Below are 19,737 nucleotides of genomic sequence, written 5' to 3'. Positions count from 1 at the left end.
AGCCAAGTAGACTTGGCAAAAGTGCATACGATGCAATAACTCAGAAAGAATATGCACAAAAAATTTGAATTTTTCATAGATTGGGTCGATAAGGGATAAGGGATTCCTTAAGACCACAATAATTAACGGGTTGTTAATGGTTGGACATTGACCAGTTAGCAAGGGTATTTTGTAATTTGATAAAAAATAAAAAATAAAGCATATTATTATATAATATAACCATATTTTTTTTTATTGCTTTATAGCTGACTTTTGATATATTCTAATTTATTTTTTAGGCTTTATGAGATTGAAACCTTAGATGCATAATGGTGGTGATCACAGTAGAAATTTAAAAATATTTTTACTTTGTTTCATTATGAACATTGTTTTTTTATTTAGTTATATTTTTTTATGTTAATTTGTAATAATTTTGAATATGGATTGAGAATGATGATGTGTAATCAAAGAAAAAAAATTTGGAAAAAAAAAAAAAACAAAAAACCAAAAAGGGCAAAGAATAACAAAGCAAAAATGAGGTGGTAGTGTCCGAAAGACCAAAAAAGAGAGATGGCGCTGCACATTGCCATAGATGATTTTTTTAATACATTTTTCTGGTAGTAATTTTTTATTTTTAGGTAAAATTTTATGGTGGTAATGAACTTAATTAAAAAAATGTATTAAAAACTCAAAACTAAATATAAAATAGATAAACTGAGTTTTTTGAAAATATGGTAATTAATTGACCATATGCTTATATAATATCATGGCTCAATTTTATCTACGATGACAACAACATAGCGCTAGTAATTAATTAGTAAATGTCACATTAATATTTGATTACATAACATTTTGATAATATATATATATATATATATATAGGCAACATCGAACAACTTATGTTGCTCGTCACCTGATTACATACGATTTAAATAAAAATATTTCATAAACTATATATAATCGGGTTTTGGTTGAATAACTTAAAAAGTTCAACGTGGACATAGAAAATGACTACATATATCAGCAAAAAGTTATGTATTTTCTTTTTACATTAAGTCCTGCCTTAATTTAAGGAAGTGGAGATGTAAGACATTCTTGAGAAGATAATGGGTGCAAAGTTTTGTTTCACGGCAAGGTAGTTCGGTCTCTGTTGCTTCTTGATAAAGAAGATCTCATGGATAGGCCTCCCAGTAGGAAAATTCTCTTGATAGAAAGCTTGCACAATACTGATGATACTCTCTGTTTATATTTGAGTACCACAAAAAGGAGTAGCCTATCGAATATTAACAAACACATAAGAGCAGCCAAATCCCACCACTTTGAATGATCCAGAGGTATTCCAAAAGCTGTTAGCAGGACAGTTTCTCCCTTTAGCTTGGAGTCTTCAGGCACCGAGTTACCAAATTCAAGCCCAATCATATCATTTTTGTATACCCCCTGTGTATTAATTACATACACATATAAATAATGGAAATATATGTATATATATATATATAAGCAACCTTCTATCATTTTAGCCAAAAAAAAAAAATTCATCAAGTTGAACTAAAAAGTAAAACCATAAGAATTTTTACTATTAGACTATTTTAAAAGTTGAAATTTAAAAAGTATTATTAATTTTTAAAATTCCTATAAAATTTATTTTTTTAAAATAAGATTGTAAAAAAAAAATTTAGTATATTAATAAATTTTTATTATGGTTAATTAAATTCTAAATCATAGCCACCAAAACTATTCAAAAATTAATATATTAAAAGAATTTGATGCTAAAATTATTAGGTTGATTTGTTATGGTTCTACGTTGTTTATATATTTTAGCATGACAAAATATTTATGTATAAAGTATCGTAGTATGGATGTGGTACTTGTAGTGCCCAGGAAGCACAGCTGATGTAGGACATTGGATAGCGCCAAAAGAACTTGGGAAGATCAGGAAGTGGTCTGAAGATTTCAGATGGCATCATCATGAACACCTACAAATTAATAGAGCATATTATGAAAGAAGGTTTTTTTAATTAAGCAAAATTACTATGAGGATTAAGATAATATTATACAACTAGAGAAGTTCCAATTCCAATGCCCATCAAAACGTTTGGTACCAAAGCTGCAACAACCATCATGGAACACTCTATAACAGAGATGTAGCAGAAGAAATTGATGCAGAAATAGCAGAAGTGAGAAAATCCAGAATGAAGTTTGACCATGCTGTACACCACTGTTCCTGAAGACACAGCGATTACCACCAGGAATGGCAAGGATGAGATGAAGTTGGATATGGAAAGTAGACCTTCTCCGTAATGCTTGTTTAACATTTCCCGATTATAGACCTGGCTAGTTGAATTTCATAATTCAGAATTTTTGGTGAGCATAAGTAATTCATACTTTAATATTTTCTATATGTATACATTTATACCTTGAGCTCTTCAATGAAAGAAGGTAAGCCTCCAATGGACAAGCAAATCATAAAGCCATAAATGAAAGCCTCACACTTTGCTCTGGCTGTGATTGCAAGGAAGGATGTATCAATTTTAAAGTAGATACTTCCAACACTTATTGAAACTGCAACGTAGAATACGATCCTTAGCCAGTAATATCCGATGTCTCTTGACATGTTTAAGAAAGAACGACGAATCAATGAGCTCAGTTGTTTCGACCACCTTGCTTTGCTTCTGTTTGATAGGCTAATGTTTTCTTCCTGCAATAACAGTACGTATATGAATTTTGGCTTAAATATTTTAGAGTTTGGAAATTAATTAATGGTGTGAAAAACAACTAAATCTGAATTTTGAAGATTTATTAGATGCATACAAGTAAGATAATATCCTGAATCTTGTCTCTTGCAGTAGTTGAATATTCAGAAATCTTGTATTTCTCGATGAGTGTTTCCTGGATTTCTTGTGTTGTCAAATTCATAACACAATCTGGCATTGTTGTAATTCCCTGCAAGTGTATTATATATATATAACATTAACCTGACCAATTAAGTTTCAATTTGAGATCAATTAATTTAAGAACAATAATAAGAAGGGTGAAATATTTCTATGTATGGTTTCCGATCTATTTCTATGTATGAGATCAATTAATTTAAGAACAATACCCTAAAACATTAATTAAGAAATAAAATAAACAAAATGAAAAAAAAAAAAGAGTACTTTTTAAAATGAATTTGAGGTTCTTCTATTAGTAGAATAGTGATAAGGACACATAAAAATAGACATGAGATCTCCATCCTCTATGTACATACATTAATACTTTTGGACCTTAGCATTGTTGATGCAATATTGTCAAAGTCTGGATTGATACATCGAAGGAAGTGATCTGTAGGGTTTCTTCTCACAGGACAAGGAAATCCCGATTCGGCAAAGAACTGCATATTCAAAGATTGTTATACCATCAGTTTAAATAAATTATATGACTTTGAATTATTAGTCCTAATAAAATAAGTATACCTTCACAGCCATATTTGCTTCTCCAAAATAAACAACTCGTCCACCAGAGAGGAGGTACAGATCATCAAAAAGATCAAATAGATAGTAACTGGGCTGGTGAATAGAGAAGACAACAACCCTGCCATGACGAGCAATATCCCGCAGTGCCACAATCACAAAGTAAGCCGAAGCACTATCCAATCCGCTAGTTGGCTCATCAAGAAACATGACATAGGGATGTGTTAAAATCTCCAAAGCGATGCTAAGTCTCTTCTTTTCTCCGTCGCTAATGCCTCTCAAATGCCAGTTTCCTATCTTATTATTAGCACAGTGTTCAAGTCCCATCTCCACAATTGTTCTCTCTACCAGCTCATTTATCTCATTTTTATCCATTTTTGTTGAAAGCCTTAGATTTGCTGAGTAAGCTATGGTTTCTCGAACTGTGAGAGTTCCCAAGAAAACATCCTCTTGAGCCAAATAAGACTGGCATAAAATAAAGAGCCATATTTTGTAAATTATATATATAAAATTAAATATGGAAGTGCAATTGTAGTCGTTGAAAATTGTGTGTTATTGTAGTTGTTACAAAGTGTGTGCTAATAACTTACAATGCCTACGCAGTCTCTGCTACTGCTATCCAACTTCCCTTTATAGAGAACATGGCCTGTCATTTTAAGATTTGCCGATAGTCGTCCTGTAATTTATTAATTTAGGTTCAAGAAAGCTTCAAATTTGTGTGTGTATATATATATATATATATATATGTAAAATAAATATCTTATAAGAGATTTTCTGATTTAATTAAATCATGCATATTTATATGGCAAAAATTTAACTATTAAAAAATTAATAATTAATGGGATGTGACATTTATAACATAATTATCTATTATTTATTAAAATTAGATTAAAAGCATGTTTGATTTATAAATTAGATGACAATAGGCATTTTTAAATTTTAGTATTTTTTTAATTGGTTGTATTTTTAAAATTAGATTTATTTATTCCTATAGAATCACAATTCTTCAAAATAAGGAATTGTAATTTTTTAAAAAAAATTAATAATCTATATTTTCAAAAATAAAATAACATAAAAACACGTTACTTTTTTGTTTTTTTTTTCTCTTTTTTACCTTTATATTCTTTTCTTTCCTTTTTCCTTTTTATTTCCTTGCACCTTTTTATTATTATTATTATTATTGCTACCAAAATAAAGAACATGAATAATTATTTTATTCCATCATTTTTCATTATCAGGAATTACTAATTCTATTTTTCTAGAAAATTATTGTGTATATGAGAATTCTCATTTCAGGATCTCACTTCTCAACTTTTTGATTGTTTTAAGGGTTAAAATGCAAAATTATTTTTATGGTTTAAATGAACTTAGATATAGTTTACTTTCCCCTTTAGAATTTTAATATATCATTTATCTCATTTAAACTACCAAGATATTTTTAACTTTTAATTTTTAAAGAATCCAATAGCTAATGATAAAGATCTTAATGGTTTTTTCATTATAAAATCTTGATAAAAAAAAACCGTCTCTATATGTTTTAAGGTATATATAATACCACAACCCCAACATTACTCAATAATGATCTATGAAAGGCGTGATATGTAAACGTTTTAAATTTTAAAGTCCAATATGCAATTTGATCAAAGTTTATATACTAAAATACAATTAACCTTTAATTTAAATTGATTTCCATTTTTTTAAAAAGGATAAAATTCCTCAATAATCAATCCGAACTGAAAGCAATTCATTTGAACTTCAAACTTAAGAATTGGAAAAATACTGCCCAAATGATTGGAAGTTGGTTACGCCTTGAATCTAATTAATCAAATGGATCAACTCTAAAATAAATCGAACGTGATGTATATATAATAGAGAAGTTAAGAGAGATACCAGCCAATGCATCAAGCAAGGTGGATTTGCCAGAGCCAGAAGGACCCATGAGTGCCATAATCCGATTAGATTGAGCATACCCAGCGATTTCATTGAGCAGCTTTCTTGTTGTATTTGCATTTGGAACAACGACGGTCAAGTCTTTCCACACCAAGTAAGGCCCTCTCATAGTCATGATGTTCTCTGTTATACTCATTTTATTGTATTTTATATTTTCCACGACTAACTAAAACTCTTCCTTAGCTCCCTTGCCATGTAGAGCTAGCTCTTTCGACAACATTTTTATTATTACTAGTATAAATATATGGGGGATTTTACTTTGCTAGGTCGAGTTAGAGACCAATAATTTTTTTTTATATTCGGAACCATCACAGGGTACATAAGTAGTTAGATGAGGCTGTCACGAACTTAATGGATTTTTGTTTTCTTAGATAGATGAGGCTGTCACTAATTTAATAGATTTTGGTTTCTTCCTCACTTCAAAATTTATGACTATGTTATGGCTAGTTTGTGAGATATGCATGGATTTTCGATAACAAATTAATTCTACAATAAATAAATAAATAAAGTCCTTTCTAGTTAACAATCACATACAATTTTTTTAAAGTAATTTCTAATTAATAGTTACAGCAAACATTTAAGTTCTCTATGTTATATACTATAGAAATATATAATATTATATTTCTTAATTAATTACTGGACTTATTTTTTAATTATTATATATGAACATAATTTCTTAAAAAACAAAAAAAAATGGAAAAGTTATGGACATAAACTATCTGCAGTTCCTTTGAGGTTGGCGAGGACACACACTATAGTCAATTTGCATTAACTGTATAAGTGGTCCATCGTGGTGAATTAAATTCCCACCCGGCCCACACCCAATAACAACCACTTTATCAGCAACTTTTATAAGATGTTTGGTAAAAAAAAGAGTATGGAAGGAAATTCTTTTTTAAAATTAGTTTTTGGGATTTAGTTTTCTGAAAATGAATATTTTTGGAATTTATTTTACTGTGTTTGGTTAATTATAGAAGAAAATAGGACTTATAAGTAATTAAATAAATTTATATATTAAAATTAAAAGATAAAATTGTATTTAAAAAAAATACGTAATATAAGTTTCTCAAGGAATTTTAAAATGACACATATTTAGTAGGATTTACTTTCCCTGTCAGTTTTCCACATTACGAGATTTATTTTCCACTACGGCCCATAAATTCTTTCTCTTAAAAATTATTCAATTTCCTAGAGAATTTTAGATTTCCACTAATTTTACCATTACCCAAACATCCCATTATAGATTATGGCTATGCGTTCTCCTTTGATGTCGGCGGATTTGGAATTGTTTAATTATGCAAATATTCTTTGGATAAATAACTTATCCATTTTGATATGGTGAAGACACTGTTAAAATATTTTAATATGATAAATATTTATCATTTGAGGAATTAACCATATAGGAAAAAAAAAAATATATATATATATATATATATATATATATATATCAATCACACAAACAGCTGATTTTTTTCTTTTTTTTCCCCTTCCTTTTGATGTTGGAGATATAAAAATTTAAATTCAGGATATTTTCCAAGAAAATAATGGTTTTAAAATTGGAAAATTCCACATGAATAAGAAGAGAAAAAAAAATTAAAGGATTGCAGATTTAATAGAATATTACAAGTATTTAATTAAAACCATATTTATTTATTTATTTATTTGACATTTGTTAAATTGGGTGGAGGAATTCAGATTTAGGAGGACACAATGATTTGCTACTATAGATCTCCTTAAAAGGACTAAAACCGTACCTTTAATATAATAAGTATCTAAAACCTCTCAAATAAAAGGTAGTTTTTGTCATAATATATCGATGCTGATCTTTGCCGGTATAAATATGAATTTTGGGATTTCGAACATATGTATACATATGGTCTGATAGTTCTCTAGAATTAAAACAGCGTTCGAAGTCGAAAGTTCTTATAATCTTCTTTAATAAGCTAATTTTTCATATTCCTTCAAGAAAAAAAAAAAAAAAAAAAAAAAAAAAAAAAAAAAGAGGCTAATTTTTCATATAAATACCAAATAAGAAAGCTAATTTTTTCATGTCACCTTTTTGTTTGTAAGTTCAGGAGAGATTACTTCGTAAGTTATTTTACACATCATCAAAACATGCAATTAATTATCAAAGTTGTCCAACATAATCAACTATACATAGATGGATATGTAAGTAAAAAGAAAGATGGGTTGAGAAAATAAATATGTACTAGTAATATTAGTTTATCCAATTTCAACCAACCATACTTCAATTAGCAAACAACCAATGTCTCAAAATAAAAATAAAAATAAATAAATAAATAAATTGAAGCAAACAACCAAAACAGAGAACACATGGAAAGCTACCAGAAAGCAGGGAGTCAGAAGTCCCTTCACCATGTCCTGTTTATGGGTTCATAATTTTGGCCAAATATTGGTAAAATTAGTAAAAAAGATTGTGTAAAATTAATTATGAAATCCACCATGCCTTCTCCGTGGAAATTACAACGTCCATACTCACCTAAAATCTATATTTATTATCAGCATTAATGTTTCAAATAATTTTATCAGTCATATTTATTTTCTGAAATCTAATTTTAGCGGACTGTACAAAATTAAATACTCACCATACGAAAAATATGTGTTCTCTGCCAGTCACATCGAGGTTTGGGTTACTTAAAATACAAAATTTAAATAATATCATTATGAGCATTATCATCGTCGTTCAAGTTGAATTTTAAATAAATACAGATCGATGTCCAATATCTCTCAGGAAAAAAGCTGTTCACCAAACATTGAATACAAAAAAGTTGATAAAAAGGCATAAAAATCCACGTGCTTCTCACCGCTCAGTTTGACTCTGTACTTATTGCCTGTACTTATTGCAAATGCTATATACAATCAATTTTTCCTATGGCAATTGTTTTTGGAGGGTTGAGTGTATCCCAACTCAGCTAAAGTCAAAAAAATTCGTTGGCTTCATGAATGATTTGAAAAACAAAACTTAAAATTTCAGAAGTTAATGCCACTTTAATTAAGTAATTAAACACCAATCTCCAAGTCTCATTAAAAAGAAACTTATATGTAATAATTAATGATTTGAAAAACAAAACTTAAAATTTCAGAAGTTAATGCCACTTTAATTAAGTAATTAAACACCAATCTCCAAGTCTCATTAAAAAGAAACTTATATGTAATAATTAATGCATAATTTCTTATAGAATATCCTGTATACAGATTAACTCTACATATATAATTATTACACATCAATTCTTGGATTCGCTGGGTTTGTTCCACTTTAGATGAAGTTGATCCTGATCCGGCCTTGGAAAGTTTAGTTCTCTTGGAACAGAGTTTTCAAAACAGGGAAACCGAGGTCATTTTATACTTTATAATCAAAAATACACTTTGTCATTATTGACGATCGATAACCAATGAAATTTATATACTAAATAATAATTTAAATAATTTATTTTAAAATTTTAAAATAAAAATAATAAAATTAAATATTTCAATTAAAATTTATCACATGATAAATAGCAAGACTTTTTGAATAAAATGGACAAATCCACTTGCTGATGAGGACCATCTTTACAGGAGGATTTTATTTTAATTTAAAAAAAAAGAAAAAAAAAAAAAAGACTAAACTATAAGAGGACATTTGAGTGCTTGAACATAAGAAAACTCTCTCAAGACGATAAACTTACCACCAGGATGTCGCGGAATGAAAAATCTGAATCATTCTAGTTTACCAGAGAAAAGTTTTACCAGCTCAGACTCAATATTTAGGACCTAGCATTCAGAATAAGTAAAAAAGAACTAAATGATGAATGACAGTGATATGATTTTGAGACAGTCAAGTGGGAAGTTAATAATAATTAATCCATTCCACGTGGCCAGCTTTAAAACAGCCAAGCAAAAGAAATTATGAAAAACGTGCAATAATGCTAATTTATGTAGGTAGTTGTTTTAAGTAACAATCTTGTCAGAACAAGCATTAATGCCAATTTATGCAGGTAGCTGTTAAGTAAAAATCTAAGTACTTGCTGTTGTGGGAGAAATTTCTAACGAAGTAACTTTCCATGCTAAAACCAACGGCTTTTCTTTGACGTTCTTCTGTACGATGGGGAAATAACAATATATAATTTAATTTGATTTGTGGAATTTAGTTTGGTGGTTAGACATCCCCATCGAATCAAATTGATGGTTGACGGACATGTTTGATGCGGTTCTTCGATTTACCACATCCAAATCAATAAAAGAAAAAGACAACTTGGTGAATCTAAAATTAGGAGTGGACAAAATCCAATCCAACCAGTTTAATCCGTTTAATTCAATCTATTTTTAACGGTTTGGATTGAATTTTTACATCAATTGAATTTGATTGGGTTCAAAATATTATAAATTATATGGATTGGATTGGTTATAGATTGTAAATATAAATCCAATCCAATCCAATCCAAATAATATATTATCTAATTAAAAAATTATATATTTTTTATTTTTTTCATTTTTATATATTAATTTTAGAATATTTTTTTTATTTTTATATATTAGTTTTTAAATTTTTTTTTCATTTTTATATATTGATTTTTAATATATATATATATATATATTTTCTTTTACATCCTCATATCCCAAATCCTAAATCAAATTGTAAGTTGTAACGCTAAACTAAACATTTACCTTTATTGACGCCCACCACCAATACATCACCATCACCATAATATATATATTTTTTTTACATCCCCATCATATATATATATCTACATATATTGTATCCAATTGTTACTTATATATATATAAATGTTTAAATATAATTTATTGCTAATTTTATTGTTTTGATCTTTGTAGAACTTACAGAATCAACTAAAATTAGTGAACCTGTCAACGTTGATTAACTTATGATTTACCAAAGTTTTAAAATTTAAAAAAAAAAAAAATTATGCATTGATTCTTGAGTGAATGAATTTTGACGAATGCATTATTTTACATTATTTGTTCTAACAATTTTAATTTGATTTTATATGAGTGAGAAGATGACATTAATGTTTGCTACTTAATAAGTGCATAATGTGTATCATTTGCTATATTTTCTTCTTTATTTTCCATTGTAGACTATGTTGTATTATTCTAATTGTATTTTATGTTTGGATAATTATAATTTATTATTTATATTTTATATTTGAAAAATTTTTTATTTGTATTATATATTTATAAATTAGTAAGTTTCAAACCGGTCAACCAATCCAAACCAAACCGATCATAAATGGTTTGGTTTGGTTTGGATTTAATATTTCAATGGTTTGGTTTGGATTGTAAATTAGAAAAATCGATATGTATGGATTGGGTTGTATTTCGGTCCAAAACCGAACCAACCCAATCCGTGCCCACCCCTATCTAAAACGATAAACACAGAGAGCGGCAGTGGCTATAAGAAGGAAAGATATTGGAGAAAGAAGCAAGAGAAGACTGCTTATCAGTTCCTAGATGCCTATATTAAGATCCACTTACTAATAAAATTAATAATATCAACAAAAATTGCTCAAAAGCACAAATAAAATCACCAGATATACAAAGCGAACCAATGAAACTATATAGATTAATAGATTTTTACACGCTAGAAAATAGAAATGACATCATGAGGTATTAGTGTCGGGAACATCATCAAGGATAAAGGGGCCAAGTTTACCTGCCCTGAATAACGTAAGGAACTTCTTGGATACCATTAAACGACCTTCAGACGCCTTATGAGGTATATTCAGTGCCTTCTGCAGTGACTCAAACTGTTGCTCTATGAGTCTCTCCAAGTCATTTTCATCTCCTACATCGCCATTAAATTCTGCAAGAGTCGAATACAGTGCATTTTGTACTTCGGCAGCAAGATCCTGTAACGGAATAGGAAAATTAGAAATTTTAAAGGCACATATTTCAAACTTATGCAGTGCTATGAATACTAACCCGAAGTATCTACATGTAACTTATTAGTAAGTAATCTAAATGTAATTAATTAGTAAGTAATCTAATTTGTAATTAATTAGCAAGTAATTAGTGACAAGAACAGCTGACAAGCCATGTTATAACATTGAAATAGGAAACGAGAAACTCAAAAAGGTTCAAAAGTCAGTGCTATGAGTACCAACCTTAAGTATCTAAATGTAATTAATAAGTAAACTAAATGTCATTAATTAGTAAGTAATTAGCGACAAGAACAGCTAACAACCCACATTATATCATTGAAAATAGGAAAAAATAGGAAATGAGAAACTGAAAAACGGTTCAAAAGTTTTTATGGGGTTCCATCGGTTAGTAGTTAGTGACTAGTTACTAGAAGCGTAAGGATCTAGACATTCTAAAAGTTGAGCTTTAAATATATTTCAGAATAGTGTTACGATTATATGTGAACAAAAGAGGAAAATTTGTTACCTCAATGTACAAAACACCAGAATTATTTGCTGGCTTCCTCCTTGTACGTAAATTTTTAAGGCTATATTCAACTTTTTCAGCAAATTCATTTTGAATGCCCTCCATTCTTCGACTGTTTGAGCTTTTCCAGTGAAGAGGAGTTCCTCGCGTATTTAGAACAGCAAGTAAATACTGAGCAATACGCTCCTCCCCCACCACAGAATCTTTCACTGACCCTGTAGATAAGGCTTTACTTAGGTAGACTAAAAGATGAAGCAACTAGAAATTCTCATTTAAAATAGTTCTAACATCACTCAAACCCTGTCGAAGAAAAAATCCAATATAAAAACTCTATGATGCCAAGCCACAGTTTAAAATGTCATTAAGGTCATCTATAACAAGCTCCCTAGCATAATTTTTCCGAATGAACAGCCTTTAAGTACAATAATTACATGTTAATAATACATCCAGAAAGATCACTTGATAGACACTATTTTATCATTTCCATGAATATTACTGACCCCAATCCAATCTAAAGGGTACACTGTACACAAACAAGATTACATTTGTGTTACAGTTGGATTTCTATTAATGGAATATAAATCTTGAAAGGAAATAGAGATTCCAGTCCTATATGTCACTCAAGTCCTAGCACCACAAAGAGAGTTGACCCAAGTCTATATATTCTCGAGAATCACCCCTTCCCCTAAACTAGAAGGGGAAAAAACTAGCAAACAGAGTGTTTTGAAAGCCTAATGTCAAAAGACTCACAACCAACAAGTGCTAATGGAGAAGTGAGTTTCGTAGCACAAATTCCAGCGGTTTGTTTCCTTTTAGACCAAAGACATAACATATCATAACAAATTAAAGAGGAATAATCCAAGAGGATAGACCTGAGAGAGCAAGCTTTAAGCCGATCTCTATATCTGCAATACTTGGAACCAGGACACCTGGAGTGTCCAGTACATATATGCTAGGCTGGTGAGCAATCTAGACATAAAACAACTCAAAGTCAGATTTTATAAAACAGAAACTAATTAGACATTAGAAGATCAACAAGAGAAAGGTAAGATAGGGGAAGAAAGCAAACAAAATGGTGAGACAAAAAAGGCAATTGGCACCAGATTGTTTCATCCAGAAAAGTAAGGATAAAAAAGCCTATGTTTCTGCCAAAAAAAACCTTAAATTAAAGGTTACTTGCAAAAAGCCTATGTTTCTGCCAAAAAAAAACCTTAAATTAAAGGTTACTTGCAAACTTTGCAACTTTATAACAAAGAACTAAAACCCATAGTTGACCCCCCTTACAAAAGACTGCAATCCTTATAAACTAGATTGCCTTCTCAAATAAATCTTTTTGTTTTAGGAAATTGGAAAAGAAGGAATATTTGGATGCTCCTTACATACAAATATTTTGTTATATCAGTAGTAATACTTCCTCAGTTTTCAGTGAAACTGGGAAAGGAATTCTACTGCTAGTAATGATCTCACTATTTCATCATAATCAATACAATTAGTATCCCCAGATTAGAGATTCGGAAGTGCCGGATTAGAGACAGAGAAGATCAGCTTACATGATCGAATAAGGGAACAAAAGCAAAATCAAGAAAATAAAATCCGACCTTATATCCAGCAATGTCTTGAGTAACACCAGGCAATGGACCCACTGTAGCCCGCTTCATCTTCTGCACTATGAAATAAACTCAAAAAACCATCATTGTTCAATATTGATCATTTGATGGCCAAAGATTATTACAATAATAATAAGAAGAAGAATAACAACAATAAGAAATAAACTTTCAAGGTCCACCTAAATATGATCTATTACAATGCCAAACCTAACCACATCTTACCAGGAAACCGAGACGACGCAATTTGATGGATCGAGTTAATTAAAGCTGATTTCCCAACATTAGGAACGCCGACAACCATAACAAGAAGTGTAGGTTCTCTTGAAATAACTTCCTTCAATTTCACCTCCACAAGCTCAAGAAGCTTTTGTGCATAAAACCATGAAAAAGACATTATGAACATAAAGTTAGCACCAGCACCGCATTGACGTAATCTGTTCTGAAATCAAATCAAATTTATGGGGGGGGGGTGTGTGGGGTGGAGAAGCAATTAAAAACAAAAACAAAAGAAAGTAATCAACATTTGATGGAAGACCACCTTGAATAACTCAAATATCACTTTCGACATCTTTGAGTCACCATAACAAAAATTGAATGTCTTTTAACGCAAACAAACCTTGTTAACAGAACTCTTGCTATGGGCATTTATGGGAATGCAATCTTGCTTGCATGAATCAAAATAACGAATCCATTTCTACAAAAGGACAAACAAATCGAATAACTAAAATTTTTCTAGGAAAATAAATAAATAAAATAAAAGGCAGAGAGAATTACGTGCATGATATTGGGGTTGGCAAGGTCCTTCTTGTTGAGGGCAATGAGGCGGCGTTTGGAGGAGAGGTGAGACTGAAGGTCCTGGTTGGAAGACGACAAGGGAATGCGAGCATCGCGGACCTCAATTACCAGGTCCGCTAGCTTAAGGCGGTCTCTAATGGCTCGTGTAGCTGCAGCCATGTGACCTGGGAACCAATTGATGGCTCCGCCGCCAGCGTTGAAGCCCATGTCTCCCAAACCCTTCTTCACCAACCCCCTTATTCCTACCATTTTAGTCTTAACTCTTAACCACAAGAATTACAGAATTCTCCACCTGAAACTTTGAAAGACAGGCTTGGCCACTCCGAGGTTTAGGGTTTAGACATCCCGTCTAAGACGTCTACAGAACGGTGTCGACAGTTTCCAAGGTGGAGGGTGGAGAGTATAAAATTACATTGGGCTGGAACTGCTCCTTGTCGGGGCCGGCTTTGCTTTAGAAATTAGATGGGCCAATGGGCCTCCAACATTTTGTGACTAGAAAGTTGACTTTGACTTGGCAACTTGCAGTCCATGGTCTTGATGTTTTCAACGTTGACCCTGCAAGGGCATTGATCATCAACTTGTTTCTGTTCTCGACTGTATCGGAAATTTCTTATCTTGTAACATTCTAGTGTAATCTCTGGGTTTTAACCACCGTTTAATCAAAAAACATAAAAAACTTGCAAGTCCTAGAGTGTCCTCTCTCCTCCTAAATTTTTTTACAAGAAATTCCGAGCTATATATTTGTCGAAAGAAAAAACCAACATTTTTCAAAAGGAAACACAAAATATCAAATCTCATTCACCAGTGCAAGGACATGGCTGAAGTATTCAGTGGAGTGCAAATGATGTTGGAGAAATTGGGATCAGTTGCATGCCAAGAGATTTGTTTGGCAAGTAACATCTGCTGGTATCATATACGCATGTGATAAATAATATCACTATCTATTTAATTTATTAACCTTTATATGCAGGATCTTGCAAACTATTCTCTAGTGTCAGATCTGCATGTGGGCGTACCTGATCACAAAAAAAACAAGAAGATTAATGTGAAAAATACTCTGAAACTCACCGTTTATGTTTTTTTTTCAAGGTGTTTTTAATTCTCTGTAGAAATTCACAATCGCTAGAAGATAATATGTAAAAATCTATATCTGGAGGCTAATAAGCAGTGTATTTATAGACTGCTAATCCTAATCCTCCTAGGGTTTCATAACACCTTGGGCCCAATTAATGGACTCCTTCTTGTAACTTAATAATCAATTAAATGGATTCTGTCATTTAATGAGCTAGTTTAGAGATCCCACGGCCCATTATTAATCAAGGCTCCTGATCATGAATTAGATTGCTCCAAGAGCATAAATCCAACAATCTCCCACTTGCTCTGAGCAAGCTTGGAACTTTGATCTCATCCGATGCTACTCCACTAAAAGCCCAAATGTGAACTCCAAGATTACTAACGTTTATATTAAATGTATTTTTCCTTTGTAAAATATCAATAATTAATCGATAATAATTTCTGTTAATCAATTAATTATTTATTCTCCTGATTTATTAGTTTCTTTAACGGATCCAATGCACTGTCCAGTGACTTTTAATATTCGAGTACCGAAACATGTTAGGAGGATATTTCATACAAATTCCATTTTGTATATTTCATAAATACTTAGTAATCAAGGAACCATAATTCCCAAATCATCAAGATATTTACCGTTCAAAATAGACCTCACTTATTGATAACTCAAAGCATCATAGTTACTTAATTATCTATTTATAATATACTCAGGATTAAGAAAAAATAGCATATCCAATATTGCCTGAGATTTAATTCCTTTTACAGAAATTTATCCTTAATGAAATCTCTTCCGATCCTCTCAGAATGACCATAATTCATTCTAATATTTTATAATAATCAATATAAATTATTTCATAAAATATTACAGTCCAAATAAAATGCCCAGCTTTATTTAACAACTGTGAGACAATTCATTAATTATAAGAACCTATGATCATGTCTTTTATGAACGTATCCATATGATCATATACTACATAATTAATCTGGACCTCATACGTAAAACAAAATATGCATAAGAATTTAAAAAAAAAAAAAAATTTGCATACGTAAGCTTGGGATCCTTTTAAGACCCATACAATTTGCATGCTTCTCAAACACTCATTCAGGAAGAGTCTTAGTAAAAGGGTCTGCTAGGTTCTCCTCAGATGCTATTTTAGTAACCACTGTATCTCCTCTATCAATGAAATCACAGATCAAGTGGTACTTTCTTAATATGTGTTTCTGCTTTTTGTGAGACCTTGGTTTTTTGGACTGTGCGACGGCCCCGCTGTTATCACAGTAAAGGGTAATGGGGCGATCTGCACTTGGTATCACATGAAGATCCAAAAGAAATTTCTTGAGCCATACTGCTTTCTTTGCAGCTTCAGATGCAGCCACATATTCGGCTTCAGTTGTGGAGTTAGCAACATAAGTTTGTTTAACACTCCTCCAACAAATGGCACCTTCATTTAGGGTAAGCACATATCCTGATGTTGATTTACTAGAATCAATATCCCCTTGAAAATCAGAGTCCGTAACCAAGTGTTTCAAGACTCCCACTGGAATACACCAACATATAATCCCTTGTTCTTTTTAAATACTTGAGAATATGCTTCACTGCAGTCCAGTGTTCTACTCCAGGATCTGATTGGTACCGGCTTACTACTTCCTACTGCATAGCAGTTATCTGGCCTGGTACATAGCATGGCATACATGAGACTACCAACAGTAGAAGTATAAGGTTTCTTACTCATGAGTTCTTTCTCTCCGGGAGTTTTTAGTGACTGCTCCTTAGAAAGATGAATTCCATGTCTAAAGGGTAGAAGGTCCTTTTTGGAATTTTCTATGCCAAACCTAGTCACTAATTTGTCAATGTAAGAAGCTTGGGATAGAGCTAACATCTTATTCTTCCGGTCGCATAAAAGTTTGATTCCTAGAATATAGTTAGCTTCACCCAAGTCCTTCATATCAAACTGCTCTTTCAGGTAACCCTTTACGTCTGACAATACTTTCACACTGTTTCCAATTAACAGAATATCATCTACATAAAGAACCAAAAAGATTACCAGTATATCTTGAATCTTTTTATACACACATGCTTCATCTGGGCTTTTTTCAAAACCGTATGATTTGATAACTTGATCAAATCTGATGTTCCATGATCTGAATGCTTGCTTAAGTCCATAAATTAACCTATGCAACTTGCAAACCATATGTTCTTAACCTTTTGTTATGAACCCTTTTGGTTGTTGCATATAGATGTCCTCTTCTAGCTCTCCATTTAGAAAAGCTATTTTGAAATCCATTTGCCAGATCTCTTAATCGAGAGCTGCTGCTATAGCTAAGAGAATCCAGATAGATTTAAGCATGGCTACTGGCGAAAAGGTTTCATCATAATCTATGCCCTCTTTCTGGGTATAACCTTTTGTCACCAATCTAGCTTTTAAGGTTTCAACCTTCCCATTTGGTCCTCTCTTTCTCTTGTAGATCCACTTACATCTAATTGGTTTTACCCCTTTAGGTGCTTCTACAAGAGACTAGACTGAGTTAGAATCCATAGAGTCCATCTCACGGTCCATGACCTTTCTCCACTCTTCCACATCAACATCCTCTAATGCCTCTTTGTATGTGGTAAAGTTATCATCAGGATTATCTAGAATGACTTGATAAATCTCTCCTAACAAGGCATACCTTGTAGGTTTACGTATCATTCTCCCACTATGAGTTTACTACACTGGTTGTTGTACATGTACAGAAGGATCTAAGTTTTGTGGTTCAGGTGAATTACCAATCTTTTCATTATATTCTTATTCTTGAGTTTCTTGAATTCGGTACTGAGCTGTTTCCTGTGTTTGTTCACCTTTGGATACAGTTTGTACATTTTTCCCTCTTTGAACTTCAACAGGAAACAGGGGTGGAAAACTAGGAGTTTCTGGTGGATCTTGAACTGAGTCAAGCTCTTTGAGAACTACTTTACTCTTAGGTTTAAAATTGTTCATATAATCCTCTTCTAAGAAAGTGGCATGAGTACTCACTATCACCTTCTTTTCCTTTGGATTATAAAATGTTCTACCTCTCGTTCCCTTGGGGTAGCCAATAAACATACATAATTCTATACGATATTTCAATTTTTGAGATTTTTATGCTAAGACATGTGCCAGGGCACCCCAAATCTGAATATGGGTTAAGCTAGGTTTGTGCCCTTTCCATAATTCTGTGGGTGTCTTTGAAACAGATTTAGATGGAACCAAATTTAGTATGTATACAGCTGTTTCTAAAGCATATCCTCAGAACGATTCAAGTAATGATGAATAACTAAACATTGACCTCACCATATCTAAAAGGGTTTTATTTCTCCTTTCAGAGACTCCATTTTGTTGGAGCATTCCTGGAGATGATAATTGAGAAACTATCCCCTCTTTAGCCAAGTAAGACTTGGAACTCTCCAGACAAGTACTCACCACCTCGGTCAGACCAAAGCTGCTTGATATGGACACCCAATTGCTTTTCTGCCTTAGCCTTATACTCTCGAAATCTATCAAAAACTTCAGACTTATAGCGCATTAGGTAAACATAATCATATCTTGAGTAGTCATCAGTAAATGTGATGAAATACTCATACCCGCCTCTGGCTTGAACGCTCATTGGTCCACATACATCAGTATGTACCAATTCTAATTGTATGTTGGCACGATTTCCTTTGGTCTTGAAAGGCCTCTTTGTCATTTTATCTTCTAAACATGATTCACATACTGGTATAGGTTCAAAGATTAAGGAATTTAAAATTCCACTTTTAACCAAACCATAAAGTTTGCTATAATTAATATGATCCAATCGCAAATGCCATAGATAAGTTTCATTTGAAACCTTCTTTTTCTTAGATAAGGGAAATTGCTCATCATCAGTATTTTCAATGGCATTTATACTATAAGACAAAGGAATTAAAAAATAAAAACCATTCATCAATAATCCGGAACAAATAAAGTATTATTACTCTTTATTGAAATGAAGGAATTAAACTGTACTGTTAAACCATGTTCAACTAAACAACTAACAGAAACCAAATTTCTCTTAAAATTCGGAACAAATAAATAGTCTGATAAACATAAAGTTTTATTATTAAAACATAACTCTACTAGTCCTACTGCCATTACGGAGATATATTCCCTGTTTTCCAACTTCAAACTTCTTTATCCTTTATTGAGTGGACTGCTTTGTTTGAACCACTGCAAAGAGTAACAAACATGGTTAGTGGCTCCTGAATCAATGATTCATTTATCATTGTAATTCTCCACTAAATAAGCCTCAACAACATTTAGACTATCCATACCTGATTTAGGGCAATCCTTCTTCATTGCAGTACTTTCCTTTCGGCTTCTTCATTGCAGCTGGTTTGATAGCTGGACCTGTTCCTTTCTGTTTCTTGTTCTTCTTTCCACCCTTAGGTTTCCCTTTAGGTTTTGAGGAACTTTTAGCATGATAAGCACTTCCTTGCTTCCTGAGAG

General features: G+C 31.7%; 2 protein-coding genes across 5 annotated transcripts; both read right to left on the bottom strand.

Annotated features, from left to right (window-relative positions):
* Positions 1-783: 783 nt before the first annotated feature.
* Positions 784-5,625, bottom strand: LOC107431614 (ABC transporter G family member 15-like). Of its 3 annotated transcripts, none has more exons than XM_016042579.4 (9): positions 5,316-5,625; positions 4,016-4,101; positions 3,429-3,890; positions 3,224-3,346; positions 2,788-2,919; positions 2,393-2,674; positions 2,034-2,306; positions 1,845-1,952; positions 784-1,416 (listed from the first exon to the last, which is right to left on the bottom strand). In XM_016042579.4, exons 1-9 carry the CDS (start codon positions 5,509-5,511, stop codon positions 1,105-1,107), a joined length of 1,974 nt encoding a protein of 657 aa, XP_015898065.2. In that variant the 5' UTR covers positions 5,512-5,625; the 3' UTR covers positions 784-1,104. The 3 variants fall into 3 exon arrangements, with proteins under 3 accessions (XP_015898065.2, XP_060668575.1, XP_024935358.2); XM_060812592.1 differs by having other exon boundaries at positions 4,016-4,071; XM_025079590.3 differs by lacking the exon at positions 4,016-4,101.
* Positions 5,626-10,801: 5,176 nt separating this feature from the next.
* LOC107431603 (short integuments 2, mitochondrial) lies at positions 10,802-14,587 on the bottom strand. 2 transcript variants are annotated; one of them, XM_016042570.4, is made up of 7 exons: positions 14,162-14,586; positions 14,004-14,081; positions 13,610-13,751; positions 13,379-13,446; positions 12,653-12,749; positions 11,781-11,995; positions 10,802-11,242 (listed from the first exon to the last, which is right to left on the bottom strand). In XM_016042570.4, exons 1-7 carry the CDS (start codon positions 14,429-14,431, stop codon positions 10,994-10,996), a joined length of 1,119 nt encoding a protein of 372 aa, XP_015898056.2. In that variant the 5' UTR covers positions 14,432-14,586; the 3' UTR covers positions 10,802-10,993. The 2 variants fall into 2 exon arrangements, with proteins under 2 accessions (XP_015898056.2, XP_060669045.1); XM_060813062.1 differs by lacking the exon at positions 14,004-14,081 and having other exon boundaries at positions 14,162-14,587.
* Between the last annotated feature and the right edge of the window lie 5,150 nt (positions 14,588-19,737).

This window comes from Ziziphus jujuba, chromosome 11 (assembly GCF_031755915.1).
Source record: "Ziziphus jujuba cultivar Dongzao chromosome 11, ASM3175591v1".
NCBI classification, from domain to species: domain Eukaryota; kingdom Viridiplantae; phylum Streptophyta; class Magnoliopsida; order Rosales; family Rhamnaceae; genus Ziziphus; species Ziziphus jujuba.
The sequence above is the reverse complement of the archived record's forward strand: the minus strand, read 5'-3'. Positions and strand labels throughout refer to the sequence as shown.

What these genes read in the sequence shown, in the direction of transcription:
- LOC107431603 (XM_016042570.4), bottom strand. Translation starts at nt 14,431, where the DNA reads ATGGTAGGAATAAGGGGGTTGGTGAAGAAGGGTTTGGGAGACATGGGC. An exon ending in GCAAGAGTTCTGTTAACAAG is followed by an intron (nt 13,752 to 14,003) that starts GTTTGTTTGCGT and finishes TATGCACAAAAG; the next exon opens with CTTCTTGAGCTTGTGGAGGT. An exon ending in TGCGTCGTCTCGGTTTCCTG is followed by an intron (nt 13,447 to 13,609) that starts GTAAGATGTGGT and finishes TTTATTTCATAG; the next exon opens with TGCAGAAGATGAAGCGGGCT.
- LOC107431614 (XM_016042579.4), bottom strand. Translation starts at nt 5,511, where the DNA reads ATGAGTATAACAGAGAACATCATGACTATGAGAGGGCCTTACTTGGTG. An exon ending in CTTTCATTGAAGAGCTCAAG is followed by an intron (nt 2,307 to 2,392) that starts GTATAAATGTAT and finishes TCAACTAGCCAG; the next exon opens with GTCTATAATCGGGAAATGTT. An exon ending in GAATTGGAACTTCTCTAGTT is followed by an intron (nt 1,953 to 2,033) that starts GTATAATATTAT and finishes ATTAATTTGTAG; the next exon opens with GTGTTCATGATGATGCCATC.